This window comes from Sycon ciliatum, chromosome 3 (assembly GCF_964019385.1).
Source record: "Sycon ciliatum chromosome 3, ocSycCili1.1, whole genome shotgun sequence".
NCBI classification, from domain to species: domain Eukaryota; kingdom Metazoa; phylum Porifera; class Calcarea; order Leucosolenida; family Sycettidae; genus Sycon; species Sycon ciliatum.
The window spans coordinates 4,321,061-4,343,882 of record NC_088645.1 but is presented as its reverse complement, the minus strand read 5'-3'; the positions used below and the strand labels follow the sequence as shown (position 1 = coordinate 4,343,882).

The 22,822-nt window shown below is 47.0% G+C and overlaps 1 protein-coding gene and 1 long non-coding RNA gene across 4 annotated transcripts in view; both read left to right on the top strand.

Moving 5' to 3' along the window:
• Positions 1-9,215, top strand: part of LOC135812342 (nucleoside diphosphate kinase homolog 7-like) — a 25,001-nt gene extending 15,786 nt beyond the window's left edge. The window contains exons 5-8 of the mRNA XM_065325722.1: positions 67-135; positions 1,155-1,265; positions 1,858-1,965; positions 8,905-9,215. Of these exons, the coding sequence (XP_065181794.1) occupies positions 67-135; positions 1,155-1,265; positions 1,858-1,965; positions 8,905-8,934 (318 nt within the window). The 3' untranslated portion in view covers positions 8,935-9,215. The remainder of the gene's footprint in view (positions 1-66; positions 136-1,154; positions 1,266-1,857; positions 1,966-8,904) is intronic.
• LOC135811240 (uncharacterized) overlaps positions 1-22,822 on the top strand; it is a 143,902-nt gene that overhangs the window by 114,003 nt on the left and 7,077 nt on the right. For 2 of the 3 annotated variants that reach the window (XR_010552572.1, XR_010552573.1), the window contains exon 1: positions 22,114-22,576. The exons of the other annotated variant lie outside the window; for it this stretch is intronic. This is a non-coding gene — a long non-coding RNA (uncharacterized LOC135811240). Of the gene's footprint in view, positions 1-22,113; positions 22,577-22,822 lie in introns of those variants that run through there. 3 annotated transcript variants of the gene reach the window in all.

Here is a 22,822-nt window from a genome sequence, read left to right as displayed (position 1 = left end):
GTGTGTGTGTGCATGTGTGTGCTTGTGTGTTCATGTGTGTGTGTATCTAACTTTCTGTGTGTCTAGTACCATTTGGACAAGAGCACAGCAGAGGAGTTCTTGGAAGTCTACAGAGGTGTCGTTGCCGAATATCCGGTGAGTTAGAGCCTAGAGGGTAAAAGAAATGACAAAGACAATTGTGCCTGAGTACTTTCTCATGACGGGGGTTGATTGTGTTTGCTTTGATGAGATTGTGACGCACCGTTCATCACCAAATCCAATCCATTACATGTGGAATTTAGTTTTGATATTGGTTGAGGCAAAGGCAGCCTTTAGACGTTTTACCAATGATGTCATGCTGGTAGGCCAGCAGAACAGCTTATGGGCTCTATGTATAGAGCATCAGTATGTAAGGAGACTACAGGGCCATGTCTTCCTGCAGTGACTCCTGCATAATGTTGACTGCTCAATGGGTCGTCGAAATTTAGGCACTGTCTACACGTGGTCTCCTTACCCAGGGTGTTCCTTGATCATAGTTGCCATGGTCCCCCTGTGACAGGTGGTCTCCTTATCAGGGTGTCCCTTGATCATAGTTGTGGTGGTCCTCTGTGACAGGTGGTCTCTTTATCCAGGGTATCCCTTGATCCTAGGTATGGTGGTCCTCTGTGACAGGTGGTCTCATTATCCAGGGTATCCCTTGGTCCTAGGTATGGTGGTCCTCTGTGACAGGTGGTCTCCTTATCCAGGGTATCCCTTGGTCGTAGGTATGGTGGTCCTCTGTGACAGGTGGTCTCCTTATCCCAGGGTATCCGTTGGTCCTAGGTATGGTGGTCCTCTGTGACAGGTGGTCTCCTTATCCAGGGTGTCCCTTGATCCTAGTTTTTTCGTGGTCCCCTGTGACAGGTGGTCTCATTATCAGAGTGGCCGCCTGGACATGTCCCTCCTCTACATATCGGGAGAGAAATGTTGATCTACATTATGTGTTTGTGTGTGTCTGCGGGCGCGCGCGCGCGCGTGTGTATGCATGTGTGTTTTGTGTGTGTCTGTGTGCGTGTGTATGCATGTGTGTTTTGTGTGTGTCTGTGCGTGTGTGTATGCATGTGTGTGTGTGTGTGTGTGTGTGTGTCTGTGTGTCGGTGTGTGTTTGTCTGCATTCCTATTGTGCCACTCGGCAGGAGATGGTATCTGAGTTGTGCTCAGGAGCATGCGTTGCCATGGCATTAATTCATCAACATGGCGGTGCTTGTGTAGAGCAGTTCAGACAGTTTGTTGGACCAGCAGATCCAGTAAGATCAACATTCGCCACTAACCATGTACTACTCCCTAGCTGGTGGTATGCTGTTGTTGTTTGGGCTAGGGTTCGACTCATCAATTTGCTATCATTTGCTCTACTACATCCAGGGGATCGTGCCATAGTTCAAATAGTCCTTGATCAGTCCAGCCATGCAGTAGCCTGTCATACTTTTGAGTTTGAAAGGCTATTTCTCCAACTCTACCAGCATCAGTGTTGCTGCTGTAGCTGCTATTACTCCCACTGCACATGCTTCAGTGATGCTGCTGTAGCTGCTATGGCTTCTGCGACTGCCCCATTGTGGTAGCTGCTACTACTTTTTAGAAGTCTTACTGTACATATCCCAGAAACGGCGAAAGTTGCTTTCTCTTCTTATTCTTGATTGTGTGTTTGTGCTCACAATAATATTATAAACATAACATATGTGTGTGTCTGTGTGGTTGTGTGTGTGTGTGTGTGTGTGCGTGCGTGCGTGCATGCGTACGTGTGGTATGTGATTGCACAATCGTGTACACGTGTGCACAATCGTGTGCACGTGTGTACGTACGTGGATGTGTACGTTTATCATCTGTTCTGTTGTTCAACAGGAGATAGCTCGTCACTTGCGTCCCAGCACGTTGCGTGCAAAATATGGACACAACAAATTGAAGAATGCTGTTCACTGCACTGACCTAGCTGATGACGGCATGCTGGAGGTGAGTGGTGCTGTATCTCATGCTGGTATGGTGTCATGCTGGTACGGTGTCATGCTGGTATGGTGTCATGCTTGTACGGTGTCATGCTGGTGTGGTGTCATGCTGGTATGGTGTCATGCTGGTCTCGTGTCATGCTGGTATGGTGTCATGCTGGTATGGTGTCATGCTGGTACGGTGTCATGCTGGTCTCGTGTCATGCTGGTATGGTGTCATGCTGGTATGGTGTTATGCTGGTATGGTGTCATGCTGGTATGGTGTCATGCTGGTATGGTGTCATGCTGGTCTCGTGTCATGCTGGTATGGTGTCATGCTGGTATGGTGTCATGCTGGTATGGTGTCATGCTGGTATGGTGTCATGCTGGTCTCGTGTCATGCTGGTCTCGTGTCATGCTGGTCTCGTGTCATGCTGGTATGGTGTCATGCTGGTATGGTGTCATGCTGGTCTCGTGTCATGCTGGTATGGTGTCATGCTGGTATGGTGTTATGCTGGTATGGTGTTATGCTGGTATGGTGTCATGCTGGTATGGTGTTATGCTGGTATGGTGTCATGCTGGTATGGTGTCATGCTGGTCTCGTGTCATGCTGGTATGGTGTCATGCTGGTATGGTGTCATGCTGGTATGGTGTCATGCTGGTATGGTGTCATGCTGGTCTCGTGTCATGCTGGTATGGTGTCATGCTGGTATGGTGTCATGCTGGTATGGTGTCATGCTGGTATGGTCAGGTCTAGGCTTCCCCAAATCGGCCGGCCACAAAATTCTCCGTGAACGAGACTTACCGGAAAATTGATAAGGTTTTCGCCGATTTTGGAGGGTTCCTTTGAGAAACGCCGAAAATCTACAATATTTTGTTGCAAAGTGAGTTTACGAATGAATGATGTTTTCTGCAAGCATGACCGCTTACGAATGAATGATGTTGCTGCAAGCATGACCGCTTACGAATGAATAATGTTGCTGCAAGCATGACCGCTTACGAATGAATGATGTTGCTGCAAGCATGACCGCTTACGAATGAATAATGTTGCTGCAAGCATGACCGCTTACGAATGAATGATGTTGCTGCAAGCATGACCGTTTACGAATGAATGATGTTGCTACAAGCATGACCGCTTACGAATGAATGATGTTGCTGCAAGCATGACCGCTAACGAATGAATGATGTTGCTGCAAGCATGACCGCTTACGAATGAATGATGTTGCTGCAAGCATGACCGCTTACGAATGAATGATGTTGCTGCAAGCATGACCGCTTACGAATGAATGATGTTGCTGCAAGCATGACCGCTTACGAATGAATGATGTTGCTGCAAACATGACCGCTTACGAATGAATGATGTTGCTGCAAACATGACCACTTACGAATGAATGATGTTGCTGCAAACATGACCGCTTACGAATGAATGATGTTGCTGCAAGCATGACCGCTTACGAATGAATGATGTTGCTGCAAGCATGACCGCTTACGAATGAATGATGTTGCTGCAAACATGACCGCTTACGAATGAATGATGTTGCTGCAAACATGACCACTTACGAATGAATGATGTTGCTGCAAACATGACCGTTTACGAATGAATGATGTTGCTACAAGCATGACCGCTTACGAATGAATGATGTTGCTGCAAGCATGACCGCTAACGAATGAATGATGTTGCTGCAAGCATGACCGCTTACGAATGAATGATGTTGCTGCAAGCATGACCGCTTACGAATGAATGATGTTGCTGCAAGCATGACCGCTTACGAATGAATGATGTTGCTGCAAGCATGACCGCTTACGAATGAATGATGTTGCTGCAAGAATGACCGCTTACGAATGAAGGATGTTGCTGCAAGCATGACCGCTTACGAATGAATGATGTTGCTGCAATCATGACCGCTTTACGAATGAATGATGTTGCTGCAAACATGACCGCTTACGAATGAATGATGTTGCTGCAAACATGACCGCTTACGAATGAATGATGTTGCTGCAAACGTGACCGCTTACGAATGAATGATGTTGCTGCAAACATGACCGCTTACGAATGAATGATGTTGCTGCAAACATGACCACTTACGAATGAATGATGTTGCTGCAAACATGACCGCTTACGAATGAATGATGTTGCTGCAAACATGACCGTTACGAATGAATGATGTTGCTGCAAAACATGACCGCTTACGAATGAATGATGTTGCTGCAAAACATGACCGCTTACGAATGAATGATGTTGCTGCAAGCATGACCGCTTACGAATGAATGATGTTGCTGCAAACGTGACCGCTTACGAATGAATGATGTTGCTGCAAACATGACCGTTTACGAATGAATGATGTTGCTGCAAACATGACCGCATACAAATGAATGATGTTGCTGCAAACATGACCGCTTACGAATGAATGATGTTGCTGCAAGCATGACCGCTTACGAATGAATGATGTTGCTGCAACATGACCGTTTACGAATGAATGATGTTGCTGCAAACATGACCGCTTACGAATGAATGATGTTGCTGCAAACATGACCGCTTACGAATGAATGATGTTGCTGCAAACATGACCGCTTACGAATGAATGATGTTGCTGCAAGCATGACCGCTTACGAATGAATGATGTTGCTGCAAACATGACCGCTTACGAATGAATGATGTTGCTGCAAACATGACCGCTTACGAATGAATGATGTTGCTGCAAACATGACCACTTACGAATGAATGATGTTGCTGCAAACATGACCGCTTACGAATGAATGATGTTGCTGCAAACATGACCGTTTACGAATGAATGATGTTGCTGCAAACATGACCGCTTACGAATGAATGATGTTGCTGCAAACATGACCGCTTACGAATGAATGATGTTGCTGCAAACATGACCGCTTACGAATGAATGATGTTGCTGCAAGCATGACCGCTTACGAATGAATGATGTTGCTGCAAACATGACCGTTTACGAATGAATGATGTTGCTGCAAACATGACCGCTTACGAATGAATGATGTTGCTGCAAACATGACCGCTTACGAATGAATGATGTTGCTGCAAACATGACCGCTTACGAATGAATGATGTTGCTGCAAACATGACCGCTTACGAATGAATGATGTTGTTGCAAAGTGAGTTTACGAATGAAAGATGTTGCTGCAAACATGACCGCTTACGAATGAATGATGTTGCTGCAAACATGAACCGCTTACGAATGAATGATGTTGCTGCAAGCATGACCGCTACGAATGAATGATGTTGCTGCAAACATGACCGTTTACGAATGAATGATGTTGCTGCAAACATGACCGCTTACGAATGAATGATGTTGCTGCAAACATGACCGCTTACGAATGAATGATGTTGCTGCAAACATGACCGCTTACGAATGAATGATGTTGCTGCAAACATGACCGCTTACGAATGAATGATGTTGTTGCAAAGTGAGTTTACGAATGAAAGATGTTGCTGCAAGCATGACCGTTTACGAATGAATGATGTTGCTGCAAACATGACCGCTTACGAATGAATGATGTTGCTGCAAACATGACCGCTTACGAATGAATGATGTTGCTGCAAACATGACCGCTTACGAATGAATGATGTTGCTGCAACCATGACCGCTTACGAATGAATGATGTTGTTGCAAAGTGAGTTTACGAATGAAAGATGTTGCTGCAAACATGACCGCTTACGAATGAATGATGTTGCTGCAAACATGACCGCTTACGAATGAATGATGTTGCTGCAAGCATGACCGCTTACGAATGAATGATGTTGCTGCAAACATGACCGTTTACGAATGAATGATGTTGCTGCAAACATGACCGCTTACGAATGAATGATGTTGCTGCAAACATGACCGCTTACGAATGAATGATGTTGCTGCAAACATGACCGCTTACGAATGAATGATGTTGCTGCAAACATGACCGCTTACGAATGAATGATGTTTGTTGCAAAGTGAGTTTATGAATGAAAGATGTTGCTGCAAGCATGACCGCTTACGAATGAATGATGTTGCTGCAAACATGACCGCTTACGAATGAATGATGTTGCTGCAAACATGACCGCTTACGAATGAATGATGTTGCTGCAACCATGACCGCTTACGAATGAATGATGTTGTTGCAAAGTGAGTTTACGAATGAAAGATGTTGCTGCAAACATGACCGCTTACGAATGAATGATGTTGCTGCAAACATGACCGCTTACGAATGAATGATGTTGCTGCAAGCATGACCGCTTACGAATGAATGATGTGCTGCAAACATGACCGTTTACGAATGAATGATGTTGCTGCAAACATGACCGCTTACGAATGAATGATGTTGCTGCAAACATGACCGCTTACGAATGAATGATGTTGCTGCAAACATGACCGCTTACGAATGAATGATGTTGCTGCAAACATGACCGCTTACGAATGAATGATGTTGTTGCAAAGTGAGTTTATGAATGAAAGATGTTGCTGCAAGCATGACCGCTCGAGCTCTCCATTGCAGTACTTGTGGTACTAGTGTGTTGAGGTCATGTGACTCGTGTCTTTTGAACTCCTCCCAAACAAACATTAGCCTTTAGGAAGATCATTACTAGTAAAAAACTAGAATTTCTTTTCCCCAGTGTCTCACCACTCTTGAAGCCAGTATGCCCACAATTCTTTTGGCCGATTTTCAAAATATTCCAATTTTGCAGCCGATTTTCGAACAATCAGCTGATTTTTCAGCCGAATCTGATGTATTTTTGAACCGAGCGAACAGCCAAATAGGCGAACAAAAACCGGGCCGATTTGGGGAAAGCCTAGTCTGGTCTTATGCTGATCTGATCTCATTCCGGTCTGGTCTCATTCCGGTCTGGTCTTATTCCGGTCTGGTCTCATTCCGGTCTGTTCTCATTCCGGTCTGGTCTCATTCCGGTCTGGTCTCCTTCCGGTCTGGTCTCATCCGGTCTGGTCTCATTCCGGTCTGATCTCATTCCGGTCTGGTCTCATTCCGGTCTGGTCTCATTCCGGTCTGGTCTCATTCCGGTCTGGTCTCATTCCGGTCTGGTCTCATTCCGGTCTGATCTCGTTCCGTTCTGGTCTCATTCCGGTCTGGTCTCATTCCGGTCTGGTCTTATTCCGGTCTGATCTCATTCCGGTCTGGTCTTATTCCGGTCTGGTCTTATTCTGGTCTGGTCTTATTCCGGTCTGGTCTTATTCTGGTCTGGTCTTTTCTGGTCTGGTCTTAGGTTGAGTTTGTTCGGTGTCATTCCGACACCATTCCAAAGTCATTCCACCGTGTTTTGGTTGCGGTGCGTTTGTTTGATGCAACGGACAGCGTTTGTTCCATGCAATTCCGATTCCGGTGGCGTAATGAAGGGGGCAGAATCGATTCTGGCGATTCCAAAGAAAAAGTGGAATGAGTGCTCATTCCGAGCGGAATGAAAATGCGCGGCGGCCACTGGGGGCTGTCACTGTTGTATACCTCCACCAACAAAACCTCAAACGCGATTGTCGACATACGGAATGTTGCCGAAAATCGTCCAGGGTGTAGGCTGATACTGTAACTTCGGGATAGTTACCGCTACTGGTTTGTGGCATATTTTACCCTTCGCTGCCTGAGACAGCGTTCGGTCAGGACAAGAACTGGATTGATGCCCTCGCACCTCTCCTCCTCATCGTCGAGCAGGGCCTCCAGAATCACTCGGTCAGGGAGGCAGGCCCGCCAATGCATAGCACATAATCACCCACACAGGCACTGAACCTGCCACTCGACTTCTTCTTACAACCGCACCTCCGTCAAACAAGCGCTTCCAATCCGTGAAGAGCTAGAGCCGTTTCTGTGACTGATACGAGGTCGAATACAGAATAGTCATGATGAAGTAGCGGCCAAACGTTGCGTACAGGCGTTTACCCCAGTGGAGCTCGTAGACCTATGCCGAGTTTGGCCGCTCCTTCACCATTATCGTCGGAGGGGTATGCAGAACTAGAAACGTACGGAAGCAAGATAGCAACCACAACATTCTTAGGCTACCAGCTTATCTTTGCAAGGCTGCAAAAAACAACTAGTAGATCTCAAAAACAAAACATTCGACCGCCGTTTCCGGAGTCTCGCAAAACATCTGCCAGATTCCCGAGTGCATGCACGCGCGTTTGTTTGCTACTCTCATTCCGACTCCGCAATGGGTATCGACTGCATTCCATGCTCGTTCCGGAATGACCGAACAAATACAACATTTTTCTGATCTGGTCTCATTCTGGTTTTGGTCTCATTCCGGTTTTGGTCTTATTCTGGTGTTGGTCCTATTCTGGTCTGGTCTCATTCTCACGCTAATCTTGTAGTTCATAGGGAATGTCAATGAGGAACGTTTAGGAACAGGACATATGTCCTGTTCCCATAACTCCTTTCGATATCTTGCCTGCCTATCTAGAGAAACCCTTTGTCTGCGGTGTGGGTCTACCCCTGAGAATGCTGCAATGTTCAGATGTGCCTGTATATGCAGAAGTCGCATCTGCATTTCTCACACAATCTCTCTTATGGTATTCTGTCTGAACTCTCGTTCCCGTCGAGAATGGAATTGTTCCTGTTCCACACTCGGTAGAGCATGCTTGTCTTAATCTCATGGTCGTGGATCTGAGCACCATTTTGTCGTTGCTCTTGTACAACTGCTTCTTTCGCTGCTCTCCGACTCACACTCCAAGCAGCAGTTGTGACTGTTAACAGAGTTCAGAAAGAGAGCTAAGATAACGAAAGAATGAAATGTACAAAGTGCCCTGGAGTGCATTGCTAGACATTGTTTGTGTGTGTGCTCTTGTGTGTGTGTGTGTGTGTGTGTGTGTGTGCATGTGTTTGTGTGCACGCACGCGCGTATGTGTGTGCGTGTGTGTATGTGTGTGTATGTGTGTGTGTATGGGTGTGTTCGTGCATGTGTGTATGTGTGTGCGTCCTGTGATCGTGGATTCCATATTTTCCTCTACTAAATTCATTCCCCTAGGTTGAGTACTTCTTCAAGATTCTCCAGTAACTACGGAAACAGACTAGACTTCAGTGACGGTCACAGCGCATCCTCAGTAATCGGCGTCACAATGTATTTTCATTGATGTGTCTTCTGTAACCGCTGGAATGGATATTCAGCCGCTGGTGCAGCAATGTGTTGAGAGATGCAAAGGCGAGGTTTGATGAGCTGATTTCGATGTGATATTAATCCTGAAACATAATGCAATGCTATAGTAAATGACTGTCGGCGAATTCATTCCTTTTCGCTTTCATTATAAGAAGAGAATTTATCTTTCTGTTTGAACCACACATATACTATGCATGCGTGGTGTCTGCGGGCTCTGTGATGTCATGATGTTACGGTGTCATGATATCATGATGTCATGATGTCATGATGTTATGATGTTATGATTTCATGATGTCATGATAGATCATCTTTGTCTTATGTCAGTACAAAAATGGCAATCATGTGTGGGCTCTGTGCATTCGTTGTGAGTTATCTGATCCAGCTGCAGGGTGTGCATTTGTGTTTATTGCAGTGTTACCAGCTGCAGGGTTTGTGTTTATTCCCGTAGCTATGCAGAAGACGTTACTTCAGTAACGTCTGGCGCTAGCCAGGGTCCACACAGCTTTAATTTGGTGTTTGTTTGTTTGTGTCACGTCTGGCGCTATACCGTATCTGTCCCGTACCGTGCCGTATCATCAAACACAGCTGGCCACATACAGCTGGCCGCAATATTCAAATAGGGCTTTCAAACGCGAGATCATAACGTGAAGAAACTTGGAAGAATGAGTATGAATGCAAAGTGTTTGGGAGAATTCATGTAGGGCGATAGTGCGGTTTCGAATTCCGGGTTATGCCTGAAAAAAATAGGAGAATTGAAAATTTTATAACATCCCTATGCTTTTTTTGCCTAGGTCATCAAGGCGGTTGACGGTGTCGTATTACCCTCGACCGTACCTGTCCAGTACCTGTCCCGTACCTGTCCCGTACCATGCCATCAAAGACGGCTGGCCACAATGCATATTCAAATAGGGCTTTCCAATGCAAGATCATAACGTGAAGCAACTTGGAAGAATTAGTATGTATGCGAAGCGTATCGGGGGATGCATGCAGGGCGATAGTGCGGGTTCGAATTCCAGGTTATGTCTTTAAAAAAAAAGGAGAAATTTATAAGAATTTAAAGAATTTATAACATCCCTATGCTTTTTTTGTCTAGGTCATCAAGCAAAAGAGCATAGCGTAGGGCCCTGAGCTTGCAAGCTCTCTCGTTGCCGTAGTGTTACATACTGCATGTATTACATGTGAATTAGTTTACCGTTTCGCACGGGACACTCGCAATGGCATAGTACTTCCCAGAGCTTTGTCAACTATGTTTACCAAATCTCCTATCTTCTCTGCATAATAGTATTGGCTCAAGCTGCCCATGGAAATGAAAACGATATCCAATATTAGACAGTTCATAGACCATGTTAAATGTCATGCCACGTTGTAGGCTCGCTCGCCTGTTTTGCTAGCTTATCTCGCCGCTCTCCACCATGGGCAACATAGTGATACATTTCACCCCGCTGATGCATTATTTTCTTCCGATTATCATCTTCTTTCCTTCACTCTTTCTTTTTTTTCTCTCTTGCCATGGCTGGCTAACGCCCCCTCCTTTGCATTGGCTTCTGCCACTGGACGGTGAAATAATAATAATAATAATGTAGAAGAGAAAAGGACATATGGATACGAGATAAGAGTATCTCTCCATCACTGTAACATGATACTATAATACAGTCAGAAAGTGCAATAACTAGGCACAAAACTGACAGAGTACTGAGACATTCGACGTCCTGACACCTAACTTCAACACATGTCCGTAGCGCTAACCGACAGCCTTCCAACTTGGAAGGTTCAAGGTTTTGGAAAGACCAAAGAGGGGAAGGCAAGCCCAACGAAAACGAGCAAAAGCTACAGTCCCAACGGAACAAAGAATGTCGATTGTTACTGGACGATGACGAGACCAGTATGATATTTGACAAAGCGGTCTAACTACCATTCGAAGCAGCAAAGCAGCACACCACCCAACTTGGGTGGGTCATAAATATCAAAGATAAGTAAAGAAAGGGAAGCTTTGCGAAAACGAATTGTACAAACCGAAAGCCAAACTCCTACAGTACTCCTCATGCATGACATTGTGATGGACTAGTTGACTACAAAGTTGTTTCACACGACGTACGTTTCGCCGTATGGTTCGTGACGGCTCATCAGGTGTGCAATTTTAAACTCGGATGTTGAGCCATAAATAAATGTAGAAGAGAAAAGGACATATGGATACGAGTTAAGAGTAACTCTCCATCACTGTAACATGATACTATATACAGTCAGAAAGTGCAATAACTAGGCACAAAACTGACAGAGTACTGAGACATTCGACGTCCTGACACCTAACTTCAACACATGTCCGTAGCGCTAACCGACAGCCTTCCAACTTGGAAGGTTCAAGGTTTTGGAAAGACCAAAGAGGGGAAGGCAAGCGCAACGAAAACGAGCAAAAGCTACAGTCCCAACGGAACAAAGAATGTCGATTGTTACTGGACGATGACGAGACCAGTATGATATTTGACAAAGCGGTCTAACTACAATTCGAAGCAGCAAAGCAGCACACCACCCAACTTGGGTGGGTCATAAATATCAAAGATAAGTAAAGAAAGGGAAGCTTTGCGAAAACGAATTGTACAAGCCGAAAGCCAAACTCCTACAGTACTCCTCATGCATGACATTGTGATGGACTAGTTGACTACAAAACAAGTTGTTTCACACGACGTACGTTTCGCCGTATGGTTCGTGACGGCTCATCAGGTATGCAATTTTAAACTCGGATGTTGAGCCATAAATAAATGTAGAAGAGAAAAGGACATATGGATACGAGTTAAGAGTAACTCTCCATCACTGTAACATGATACTATATACAGTCAGAAAGTGCAATAACTAGGCACAAAACTGACAGAGTACTGAGACATTCGACGTCCTGACACCTAACTTCAACACATGTCCGTAGCGCTAACCGACAGCCTTCCAACTTGGAAGGTTCAAGGTTTTGGAAAGACCAAAGAGGGGAAGGCAAGCGCAACGAAAACGAGCAAAAGCTACAGTCCCAACGGAACAAAGAATGTCGATTGTTACTGGACGATGACGAGACCAGTATGATATTTGACAAAGTGGTCTAACTACAATTCGAAGCAGCAAAGCAGCACACCACCCAACTCGTCCAGTAACAATCGACATTCTTTGTTCCGTTGGGACTGTAGCTTTTGCTCGTTTTCGTTGCGCTTGCCTTCCCCTCTTTGGTCTTTCCAAAAACCTTGAACCTTCCAATTTGGAAGGCTGTCGGTTAGCGCTACGGACATGTGTTGAAGTTAGGTGTCAGGACGTCGAATGTCTCAGTACTCTGTCAGTTTTGTGCCTAGTTATTGCACTTTCTGACTGTATATAGTATCATGTTACAGTGATGGAGAGTTACTCTTAACTCGTATCCATATTTCCTTTTCTCTTCTACATTTATTTATGGCTCAACATCCGAGTTTAAAATAATAATAATAATAATAATTGAATTGTTTGCAGGCAACCTGCCTACACTCAAGAGAGCACTGCATTTCACACAAATCCATTGGTATCGTTACAACGTTTCGGTCTTTATGACCATCATCAGGAATGAAGTGGACATGGAAAGAACAGCAGTATAAAAGAAGGAGGCAAGCAAGCAAAGCGCGGTACATAGTGACAGCGCGCGTAGAGAAGTGCAAAGCACGTCATGGCGGGTGTGCATTACTACATATACATGACAACACAAGCACAAACGGCGAGGAAAGTAGATACTGCGCTACAGCAGTGATAACAGCCCAGTTCCAGTCTCACACCACCAGTGAGGTGTCTAGAGCCCCGCGCCACTCGCAGTAAGGTGGTGTTATAGCAGATCCCAGCCACTGTTATTGTTAATTTCCGGGGATCGCTCCCTGATATTGATGGCCTCCCGGATCCTCCTCCTGGGGCGGTCACGCTCAGAACCGAGAACCCGGATACCTGAGAAAGCCGTTGCTCCCAATGGCAATGGGTCAGATGCATGCTTGGCCGCGAAATGCTCACCCAGCGCGGTGCCGCTCACTGTGTTGCGTGCGTCGTCGTTGTGTTCTTTTGTCCTAGTAGCGAGGCTGCGGTACGTCTCTCCGACATATTTATCACCACATTTGCACTCGAGGTGGTATACAACATTTCGCTCCGTGCATGCCCCTGAACCGGACATGCAGGCGACACAAGCAGCTTTGGGCCGCCCCCGTTTACGGGGCCTGGACGGGTCTACATACCTGCGGCATGGTGGTTTGCGGAGGGCAGACGTGCAAATCATAGAACTTAGACGGCGGTTCCTGTAAATCAGCTGGGCATTTATCTTGTACTTCCGGAGTAATTTATGAATTTTGTTGTGGATATACTCGGTGTGAAACGGTAGGTTGAGGGTGACACGGTATTCATTCTGCACTCTGACACGTCGGGGGCGCATAGCTCGTTCACGTGCCGAAACTATAACTGACTCTGGGAAGTTGTTGAATTTTAGGATGTTGGTTACTTTTTCTTCACTTCTTTTTAGGGTGTCGGCATCGGAGGATAGGCGGACGGCACGCAGGAACTCAGAGGAAGCAATTGCTTTCTTTTGCTGGTTGGGAACTGACGAGTTGTAGTCTGATACCAGTCCGCTGTGACATGGCTTGCGGTATAGTTCATAGGATATAGATCCATCTGGTGAGACATGGACGGTCGTGTCCATGAAATTGATTGAGCCAGTCAACTCCGTGGATTGGTGAGTGAATTTAATATTAGGATCGGCATTATTGAAGTGATCTAGGAAACTCTGCAGAAGTTCCGGACCGAGGTTCCACACAATGAAAACATCATCGATGTAGCGCTTGTACAGAACTGGGCTGGCAGGTGCACTACGCAAGAGCGAACTCTCTAGGTCATGCATGTACAGGATGGCAAAGGGGGGCGCTAGGTTATTGCCCATAGCCACACCATCCTTCTGGTGGTACACCTGCGCTCCAAACCGGAAGTAGTTGGAGCTCAGCACATGTGCGAGGAGCTCCTTGACCTGCCCAATTCGGAAACCGAACAGATCGATGCTGCCCTCGTGTTGTCGGAGGACTCTCATGACTGCTGCAATGCCATCGTTAATCGGGATGCTAGGGTAAAGGGCCACCACATCCATAGTCACAATGATGGTGCCGGGCGGGGCCTTGAGGTTGGGAAACGCGCTCCTCATACACTGGAGTGCTTCAACAGTGTTCTCCAGGTGTGCTGGCACGAACTGGAGACATTGATTGAGGATGCGTTCGAGGACTATGGAGATGTTTGTAACTGGGCTGCCGCAGGCCGCAACGACTGGTCTGAGAGGAATATTGGACTTGTGGTCTTTTGGAAGACCGTACATTTCAGGGAAGCTGTTGTCACCCGGCATCACGGCTGTGTATAATCCCTTTTCCAAGGATCCCTCGCAAACTCGGCGGAGTATCTTTCGGGTCTCCTCCTCCCACTGGTCGATAGTAAGCTCAACTTTCTCAAACCGGGACTCGTCCGACAACAGGGATTCTGCCTTCTCCAGGTAAGTGGTCATTTTCATTGCTACAAATTTGTTGCTTTTATCAGATTTTTTTATGATGACCGACTCGTCCTTGCCGACCTTCATGAGCTGCTCACGATCAGAGTGAGACAGGTTCGGCTGCGGCACTCGCGAGTTTTTGTACAGGGCCATTGCTTCGCGCTTGAAGCTCGCCAGGCTGTACTCTTCGTCCTTGGACAGTTTAGGGCCCTGCTGGAAACCATGTGCCTTCAGGTGCCAGATCTTGGGTTCAAATTTGGCGGGACCTCCGTCAGCCATAGATGGCTGCTGTTCCGAGGACTGCCTCCACCAGCGAAGAGAGTACGCCATTCTTTCGACGCCCACCTCGACGTCTTGCATAACTCTCTGGTTGGCTTTGCCAGCCGACGGAACAAAGCCCGGCCCGAGTCTAAGGAGGTCCAGCGCCTCACTCGACACACAGTTGTCTAAGTCAAGAGCACATCCAGAGCGGTCTTGCGTCGTGACATTGTTGCGGTGACCACCTGCAGGCAGCTGGCAATGGGGGAAGCCCACGAACGACTGCTGCTGGCATAGACGCTCTAGCTTAAGGGTGAGCCGGCGTCGGGAGGCAAGTCGTTCCGCATGACACACAGCATTGCACAAGGCACGTAGCCAAATATAGTCTTGCTTGGAGTACGAGCGCAGGTCGGCCCTCCGCGCCGTGAATAGTCCATAGCAGTGGGACTTCCACCGAAATTTGTCCTCGATGGCATCCCTCAGAAGGTTGCGAACATAGGCATCGCGACGGGTAGCTCTGGAAGGTCGGGAACCTATAGGCTGGGGCACGCTGCGCTGAATAAAATATGGGACTAAATGTTTCCGCCGACATTGAAGCAGAAAATGCACCTGACAAAGACTCCGCTCTAGTTTCCATGCCCACTTCACGAACAACCAGGGCGTCTGAGTCCTTGAGGGGGAGAACCGTTTCAAAATTTTGAAGGACGCTTCACGCAGCTTCATTATACTTGAATTGTTTGCAGGCAACCTGCCTACACTCAAGAGAGCACTGCATTTCACACAAATCCATTGGTATCGTTACAACGTTTCGGTCTTTATGACCATCATCAGGAATGAAGTGGACATGGAAAGAACAGCAGTATAAAAGAAGGAGGCAAGCAAGCAAAGCGCGGTACATAGTGACAGCGCGCGTAGAGAAGTGCAAAGCACGTCATGGCGGGTGTGCATTACTACATATACATGACAACACAAGCACAAACGGCGAGGAAAGTAGATACTGCGCTACAGCAGTGATAACAGCCCAGTTCCAGTCTCACACCACCAGTGAGGTGTCTAGAGCCCCGCGCCACTCGCAGTAAGGTGGTGTTATAGCAGATCCCAGCCACTGTTATTGTTAATTTCCGGGGATCGCTCCCTGATATTGATGGCCTCCCGGATCCTCCTCCTGGGGCGGTCACGCTCAGAACCGAGAACCCGGATACCTGAGAAAGCCGTTGCTCCCAATGGCAATGGGTCAGATGCATGCTTGGCCGCGAAATGCTCACCCAGCGCGGTGCCGCTCACTGTGTTGCGTGCGTCGTCGTTGTGTTCTTTTGTCCTAGTAGCGAGGCTGCGGTACGTCTCTCCGACATATTTATCACCACATTTGCACTCGAGGTGGTATACAACATTTCGCTCCGTGCATGCCCCTGAACCGGACATGCAGGCGACACAAGCAGCTTTGGGCCGCCCCCGTTTACGGGGCCTGGACGGGTCTACATACCTGCGGCATGGTGGTTTGCGGAGGGCAGACGTGCAAATCATAGAACTTAGACGGCGGTTCCTGTAAATCAGCTGGGCATTTATCTTGTACTTCCGGAGTAATTTATGAATTTTGTTGTGGATATACTCGGTGTGAAACGGTAGGTTGAGGGTGACACGGTATTCATTCTGCACTCTGACACGTCGGGGGCGCATAGCTCGTTCACGTGCCGAAACTATAACTGACTCTGGGAAGTTGTTGAATTTTAGGATGTTGGTTACTTTTTCTTCACTTCTTTTTAGGGTGTCGGCATCGGAGGATAGGCGGACGGCACGCAGGAACTCAGAGGAAGCAATTGCTTTCTTTTGCTGGTTGGGAACTGACGAGTTGTAGTCTGATACCAGTCCGCTGTGACATGGCTTGCGGTATAGTTCATAGGATATAGATCCATCTGGTGAGACATGGACGGTCGTGTCCATGAAATTGATTGAGCCAGTCAACTCCGTGGATTGGTGAGTGAATTTAATATTAGGATCGGCATTATTGAAGTGATCTAGGAAACTCTGCAGAAGTTCCGGACCGAGGTTCCACACAATGAAAACATCATCGATGTAGCGCTTGTACAGAACTGGGCTGGCAGGTGCACTACGCAAGAGCGAACTCTCTAGGTCATGCATGTACAGGATGGCAAAGGGGGGGCGCTAGGTTATTGCCCATAGCCACACCATCCTTCTGGTGGTACACCTGCCCATAGCCACACCATCCTTCTGGTGGTACACCTGCGCTCCAAACCGGAAGTAGTTGGAGCTCAGCACATGTGCGGGCTTTGTTCCGTCGGCTGGCAAAGCCAACCAGAGAGTTATGCAAGACGTCGAGGTGGGCGTCGAAAGAATGGCGTACTCTCTTCGCTGGTGGAGGCAGTCCTCGGAACAGCAGCCATCTATGGCTGACGGAGGTCCCGCCAAATTTGAACCCAAGATCTGGCACCTGAAGGCACATGGTTTCCAGCAGGGCCCTAAACTGTCCAAGGACGAAGAGTACAGCCTGGCGAGCTTCAAGCGCGAAGCAATGGCCCTGTACAAAAACTCGCGAGTGCCGCAGCCGAACCTGTCTCACTCTGATCGTGAGCAGCTCATGAAGGTCGGCAAGGACGAGTCGGTCATCATAAAAAATCTGATAAAAGCAACAAATTTGTAGCAATGAAATGACCACTTACCTGGAGAAGGCAGAATCCCTGTTGTCGACGAGTCCCGGTTTGAGAAAGTTGAGCTTACTATCGACCAGTGGGAGGAGGAGACCCGAAAGATACTCCGCCGAGTTTGCGAGGGATCCTTGGAAAAGGGATTATACACAGCCGTGATGCCGGGTGACAACAGCTTCCTGAAATGTACGGTCTTCCAAAAGACCACAAGTCCAATATTCCTCTCAGACCAGTCGTTGCGGCCTGCGGCAGCCCAGTTACAAACATCTCCATAGTCCTCGAACGCATCCTCAATCAATGTCTCCAGTTCGTGCCAGCACACCTGGAGAACACTGTTGAAGCACTCCAGTGTATGAGGAGCGCGTTTCCCAACCTCAAGGCCCCGCCCGGCACCATCATTGTGACTATGGATGTGGTGGCCCTTTACCCTAGCATCCCGATTAACGATGGCATTGCAGCAGTCATGAGAGTCCTCCGACAACACGAGGGCAGCATCGATCTGTTCGGTTTCCGAATTGGGCAGGTCAAGGAGCTCCTCGCACATGTGCTGAGCTCCAACTACTTCCGGTTTGGAGCGCAGGTGTACCACCAGAAGGATGGTGTGGCTATGGGCAATAACCTAGCGCCCCCCTTTGCCATCCTGTACATGCATGACCTAGAGAGTTCGCTCTTGCGTAGTGCACCTGCCAGCCCAGTTCTGTACAAGCGCTACATCGATGATGTTTTCATTGTGTGGAACCTCGGTCCGGAACTTCTGCAGAGTTTCCTAGATCACTTCAATAATGCCGATCCTAATATTAAATTCACTCACCAATCCACGGAGTTGACTGGCTCAATCAATTTCATGGACACGACCGTCCATGTCTCACCAGATGGATCTATATCCTATGAACTATACCGCAAGCCATGTCACAGCGGACTGGTATCAGACTACAACTCGTCAGTTCCCAACCAGCAAAAGAAAGCAATTGCTTCCTCTGAGTTCCTGCGTGCCGTCCGCCTATCCTCCGATGCCGACACCCTAAAAAGAAGTGAAGAAAAAGTAACCAACATCCTAAAATTCAACAACTTCCCAGAGTCAGTTATAGTTTCGGCACGTGAACGAGCTATGCGCCCCCGACGTGTCAGAGTGCAGAATGAATACCGTGTCACCCTCAACCTACCGTTTCACACCGAGTATATCCACAACAAAATTCATAAATTACTCCGGAAGTACAAGATAAATGCCCAGCTGATTTACAGGAACCGCCGTCTAAGTTCTATGATTTGCACGTCTGCCCTCCGCAAACCACCATGCCGCAGGTATGTAGACCCGTCCAGGCCCCGTAAACGGGGGCGGCCCAAAGCTGCTTGTGTCGCCTGCATGTCCGGTTCAGGGGCATGCACGGAGCGAAATGTTGTATACCACCTCGAGTGCAAATGTGGTGATAAATATGTCGGAGAGACGTACCGCAGCCTCGCTACTAGGACAAAAGAACACAACGACGACGCACGCAACACAGTGAGCGGCACCGCGCTGGGTGAGCATTTCGCGGCCAAGCATGCATCTGACCCATTGCCATTGGGAGCAACGGCTTTCTCAGGTATCCGGGTTTTCGGTTCTGAGCGTGACCGCCCCAGGAGGAGGATCCGGGAGGCCATCAATATCAGGGAGCGATCCCCGGAAATTAACAATAACAGTGGCTGGGATCTGCTATAACACCACCTTACTGCGAGTGGCGCGAGGCTCTAGACACCTCACTGGTGGTGTGAGACTGGAACTGGGCTGTTATCACTGCTGTAGCGCAGTATCTACTTTCCTCGCCGTTTGTGCTTGTGTTGTCATGTATATGTAGTAATGCACACCCGCCATGACGTGCTTTGCACTTCTCTACGCGCGCTGTCACTATGTACCGCGCTTTGCTTGCTTGCCTCCTTCTTTTATACTGCTGTTCTTTCCATGTCCACTTCATTCCTGATGATGGTCATAAAGACCGAAACGTTGTAACGATACCAATGGATTTGTGTGAAATGCAGTGCTCTCTTGAGTGTAGGCAGGTTGCCTGCAAACAATTCAAGTATAATGAAGCTGCGTGAAGCGTCCTTCAAAATTTTGAAATAATAATAATAATAATAATAATAATAATAATAATAATAATAATAATAATAATAATAATAATGTATGCTGCAGTTGATAATTTTGTATTGATAGTACACATTATCATGTATCACATGTATGCTACAGTTGATAGTTTTGTATTGATAGTACACATTATCATGTATGGCATGTATGCTGCAGTTGATAGTTTTGTATTGATAGTACACATTATCATGTAGCATGTATGCTGCAGTTGATAGTTTTGTATTGATAGTACACATTATCATGTATGGTATGTATGCTACAGTTGATAGTTTTGTATTGATAGTACACATTATCATGTATGGCATGTATGCTGCAGTTGATAGTTTTGTATTGATAGTACACATTATCATGTATAGCATGTATGCTGTAGTTGATAGTTTTGTATTGATAGTACACATTATCATGTATAGCATGTATGCTGCAGTTGATAGTTTTGTATTGATAGTACACATTATCATGTATAGCATGTATGCTGCAGTTGATAGTTTTGTATTGATAGTACACATTATCATGACATCGTATAGTTCTCATCCTATCTACAATGTAGCTAGTAGTAATAGACTACAATGTCATGTAGTAGTATAATTTGAGTATTTCACTCCTGCTCTTGAATCAGTTGAGCACTCTCGTGTGGGCACTCACTGATTTGTCAGTTTGAGCACTCTGGCAAGGTACACCCGGGGCCTCTGGCTTTGGAAAATTTATTTTCATTGCTGTCAGGTTCGGCCTAATTTTCTCTGTGCTTCGCTGATGAGTCCACAACTTGAAGAACGAAACAGTTCTGTCCGCAGCTTGAGTAGTAGTAGAATGAAGTATTATTTTTACTAGGAAACTCCCACCAGGCGTTGCTTGGTTACTGGGAACCCTAGGAACGACTTGGTGCTTGTGACAAACGCAGAAATGGGCTTAGCTAGACTCGAGTACTCCTATTGTGTACGTAGCTACCCGGATTTCACTTGTATCAAGTGAAGATTGCTCTTAGCCAGTATTGGTACATAGCTATGATGGTCACGGGTTGACTGGTTCTTTCTTACATGCAGATGTACATGTATATAAAAAACTTACCATCTCCAAAGCAGCAGCAGCAGAGATATGGAGATATGGAGTGGGTGAAATAATACCAAGCTACAAAGGAGAGAGTGACAGCAACCATGCCATGGACAAAGAATTGGACCTCATGAATATTTGCGCCAGGCCTCGTTAGATTTTTTTTTTTTTTTTTTTTTTTTTAACAGCTAGTGCCTGCATGCAGAGCACACGACAAGTTTTTTTTTTTCGATAGTGAGGAAAATGTTATCAACTCCAAAGCACGAAAAAGGCCAAAAACTAAACCAAGAACATATGCAATAACATGTTATTTATAAAGACAGGACAAGTGAATAATTAGTCAGTCCATTGTTCATGATGATCTCCGCCGGTTACGTCGGCAAGCGAGCCTCCGCCACTGCCAAAGCAGCGTGGGCTCCGCAGGGGGGTGCAAATTTCAAACCAAAATTTAAACGCCTACAACCGCGAATGCACATGATACAGGATTTCAGAAGGCTGAAGGAAATCCTGCATCTAACAAATGCCATAACATGAGAGTAATGCTCACCCCTCTTCTCCGCCAACAGATGAGCAATTCGTTTGTACAGTGCTGTTGATGCTGGACCCATTCCGCCACTGGCTGACATGACCGCCGGAACAAAGGAGGCTTGCTCAACCTGCCTCACCCGCTCCTCATAGTGCCTTCTCTTTTCTTTTTCATGTCGCTGATACACAATAGTATGTGGTGCAGATCGATTTGAGCGTGAGTGAGGATTAAAAACCCGTATATCAATAAGTGTACGCTCAAAACGACTGCCCCACAAACCATTGGCAGCGACATCCAGCCGGGCACGGTCTTCCACATTTGCGGTTCGGTAGCGAAGACGCTCCCCCGTCAGCGGTTGCAGCAAGGGCTCGATGGACACACTGGTGCACACCTCGTCCAGCAGCCGGGCCGTGACGTCCCGAATACCATTGTGTCTAATGGAGGGAAACCCTCCATAGGGGCACGACAGGGAATGCGCGACAGTTGCCTCTTGCACGCGTGCGCGCGCGCGCACACACACACACTGTTGTCGCTCGAACGGTGGCGCTTCTTCATTCATGAGGTCGATCTGATGCCCCTACCGCAGTACTGGGCCCTTGCCTAGGTTGGCCCTAGCCCTAGGCCTAGCCCTGTCAGAACTGTACGTGCGCGTGCGTTACTTGTCAGTCAAGGCGGGTTGATGATTGTGTAGTGCAGAGGATTCAAGGGATTTCCCCGTGTCCGCACCCGTAAGGGATCTTGTTTGCGACTGGATGACCTAGATATTCCCGCTCGCTCGACAAGCGCAAGGACCAGTACATGTACCTGCTAGTGCTACATGACTGTACTAGTACAATGTAGATCTACATGACTGATTGTACTACATGCACTAGTACTAGTACAATGTAGATCTAGATCTACTAGTACTAGTACATGATTGTCATGTATCATAATAATAATAATCATTGTATGTCTGCGCTAGAATCGAAATACGAGAGTCGATAGAAACTTGCCGAGACTACAAGTTTCGGTTCCTTATCTAGCATTTTCAATACAATTGTGTCCGTATCAGTGAAGGTCGATGCGTTCCTGGAAATGCGAACGGATTGAGTTTCATGTTCTCTTTTCTGCAGCAGAATATTTCAGTGGCTTTTTCAGAACTTCATTCTAGTGGCGACAGTTTGCCTTTGCTGTATGGCAAGAACCAAGAGCACAAGTTTATTGCAGATCTACTGCAGGGCGTGTTCCTCGGGTTTATTGCAGATCTACTGTAGGGCTTGTTCCGCTGCCACTGCCGCTGCTGCTGCTGTCAGTGGATGTACAGTCAGTTCTGTGACTGTTCGAGAGCCAGAGAGACCAAGCTTCAAGAGAGGACATGAGATGATTGTACAGAGAACACGGATTGTCAAGTGCACCATGCAGTGAAGTGACTCCACAACACGGTAAGAAACGAAGGGTGTATGTACGTGACGCTGACAGTCACACTGGCACACGTTGACTGCTCAATAATAATGCTAGAACGAGGGAACGTTCAAAGAAAATGCTGCGTGTTTGGAGATAGCGGCTGGACGATGTACATGTACAAGTACAACTGGACAGATAATTCGCCATGGTACCTAGAAACCAAGTACCCAGGAGCTGCGTACCAGTCAAACTTCGTATCTGAACTCATTTTACAAGGAAACGTG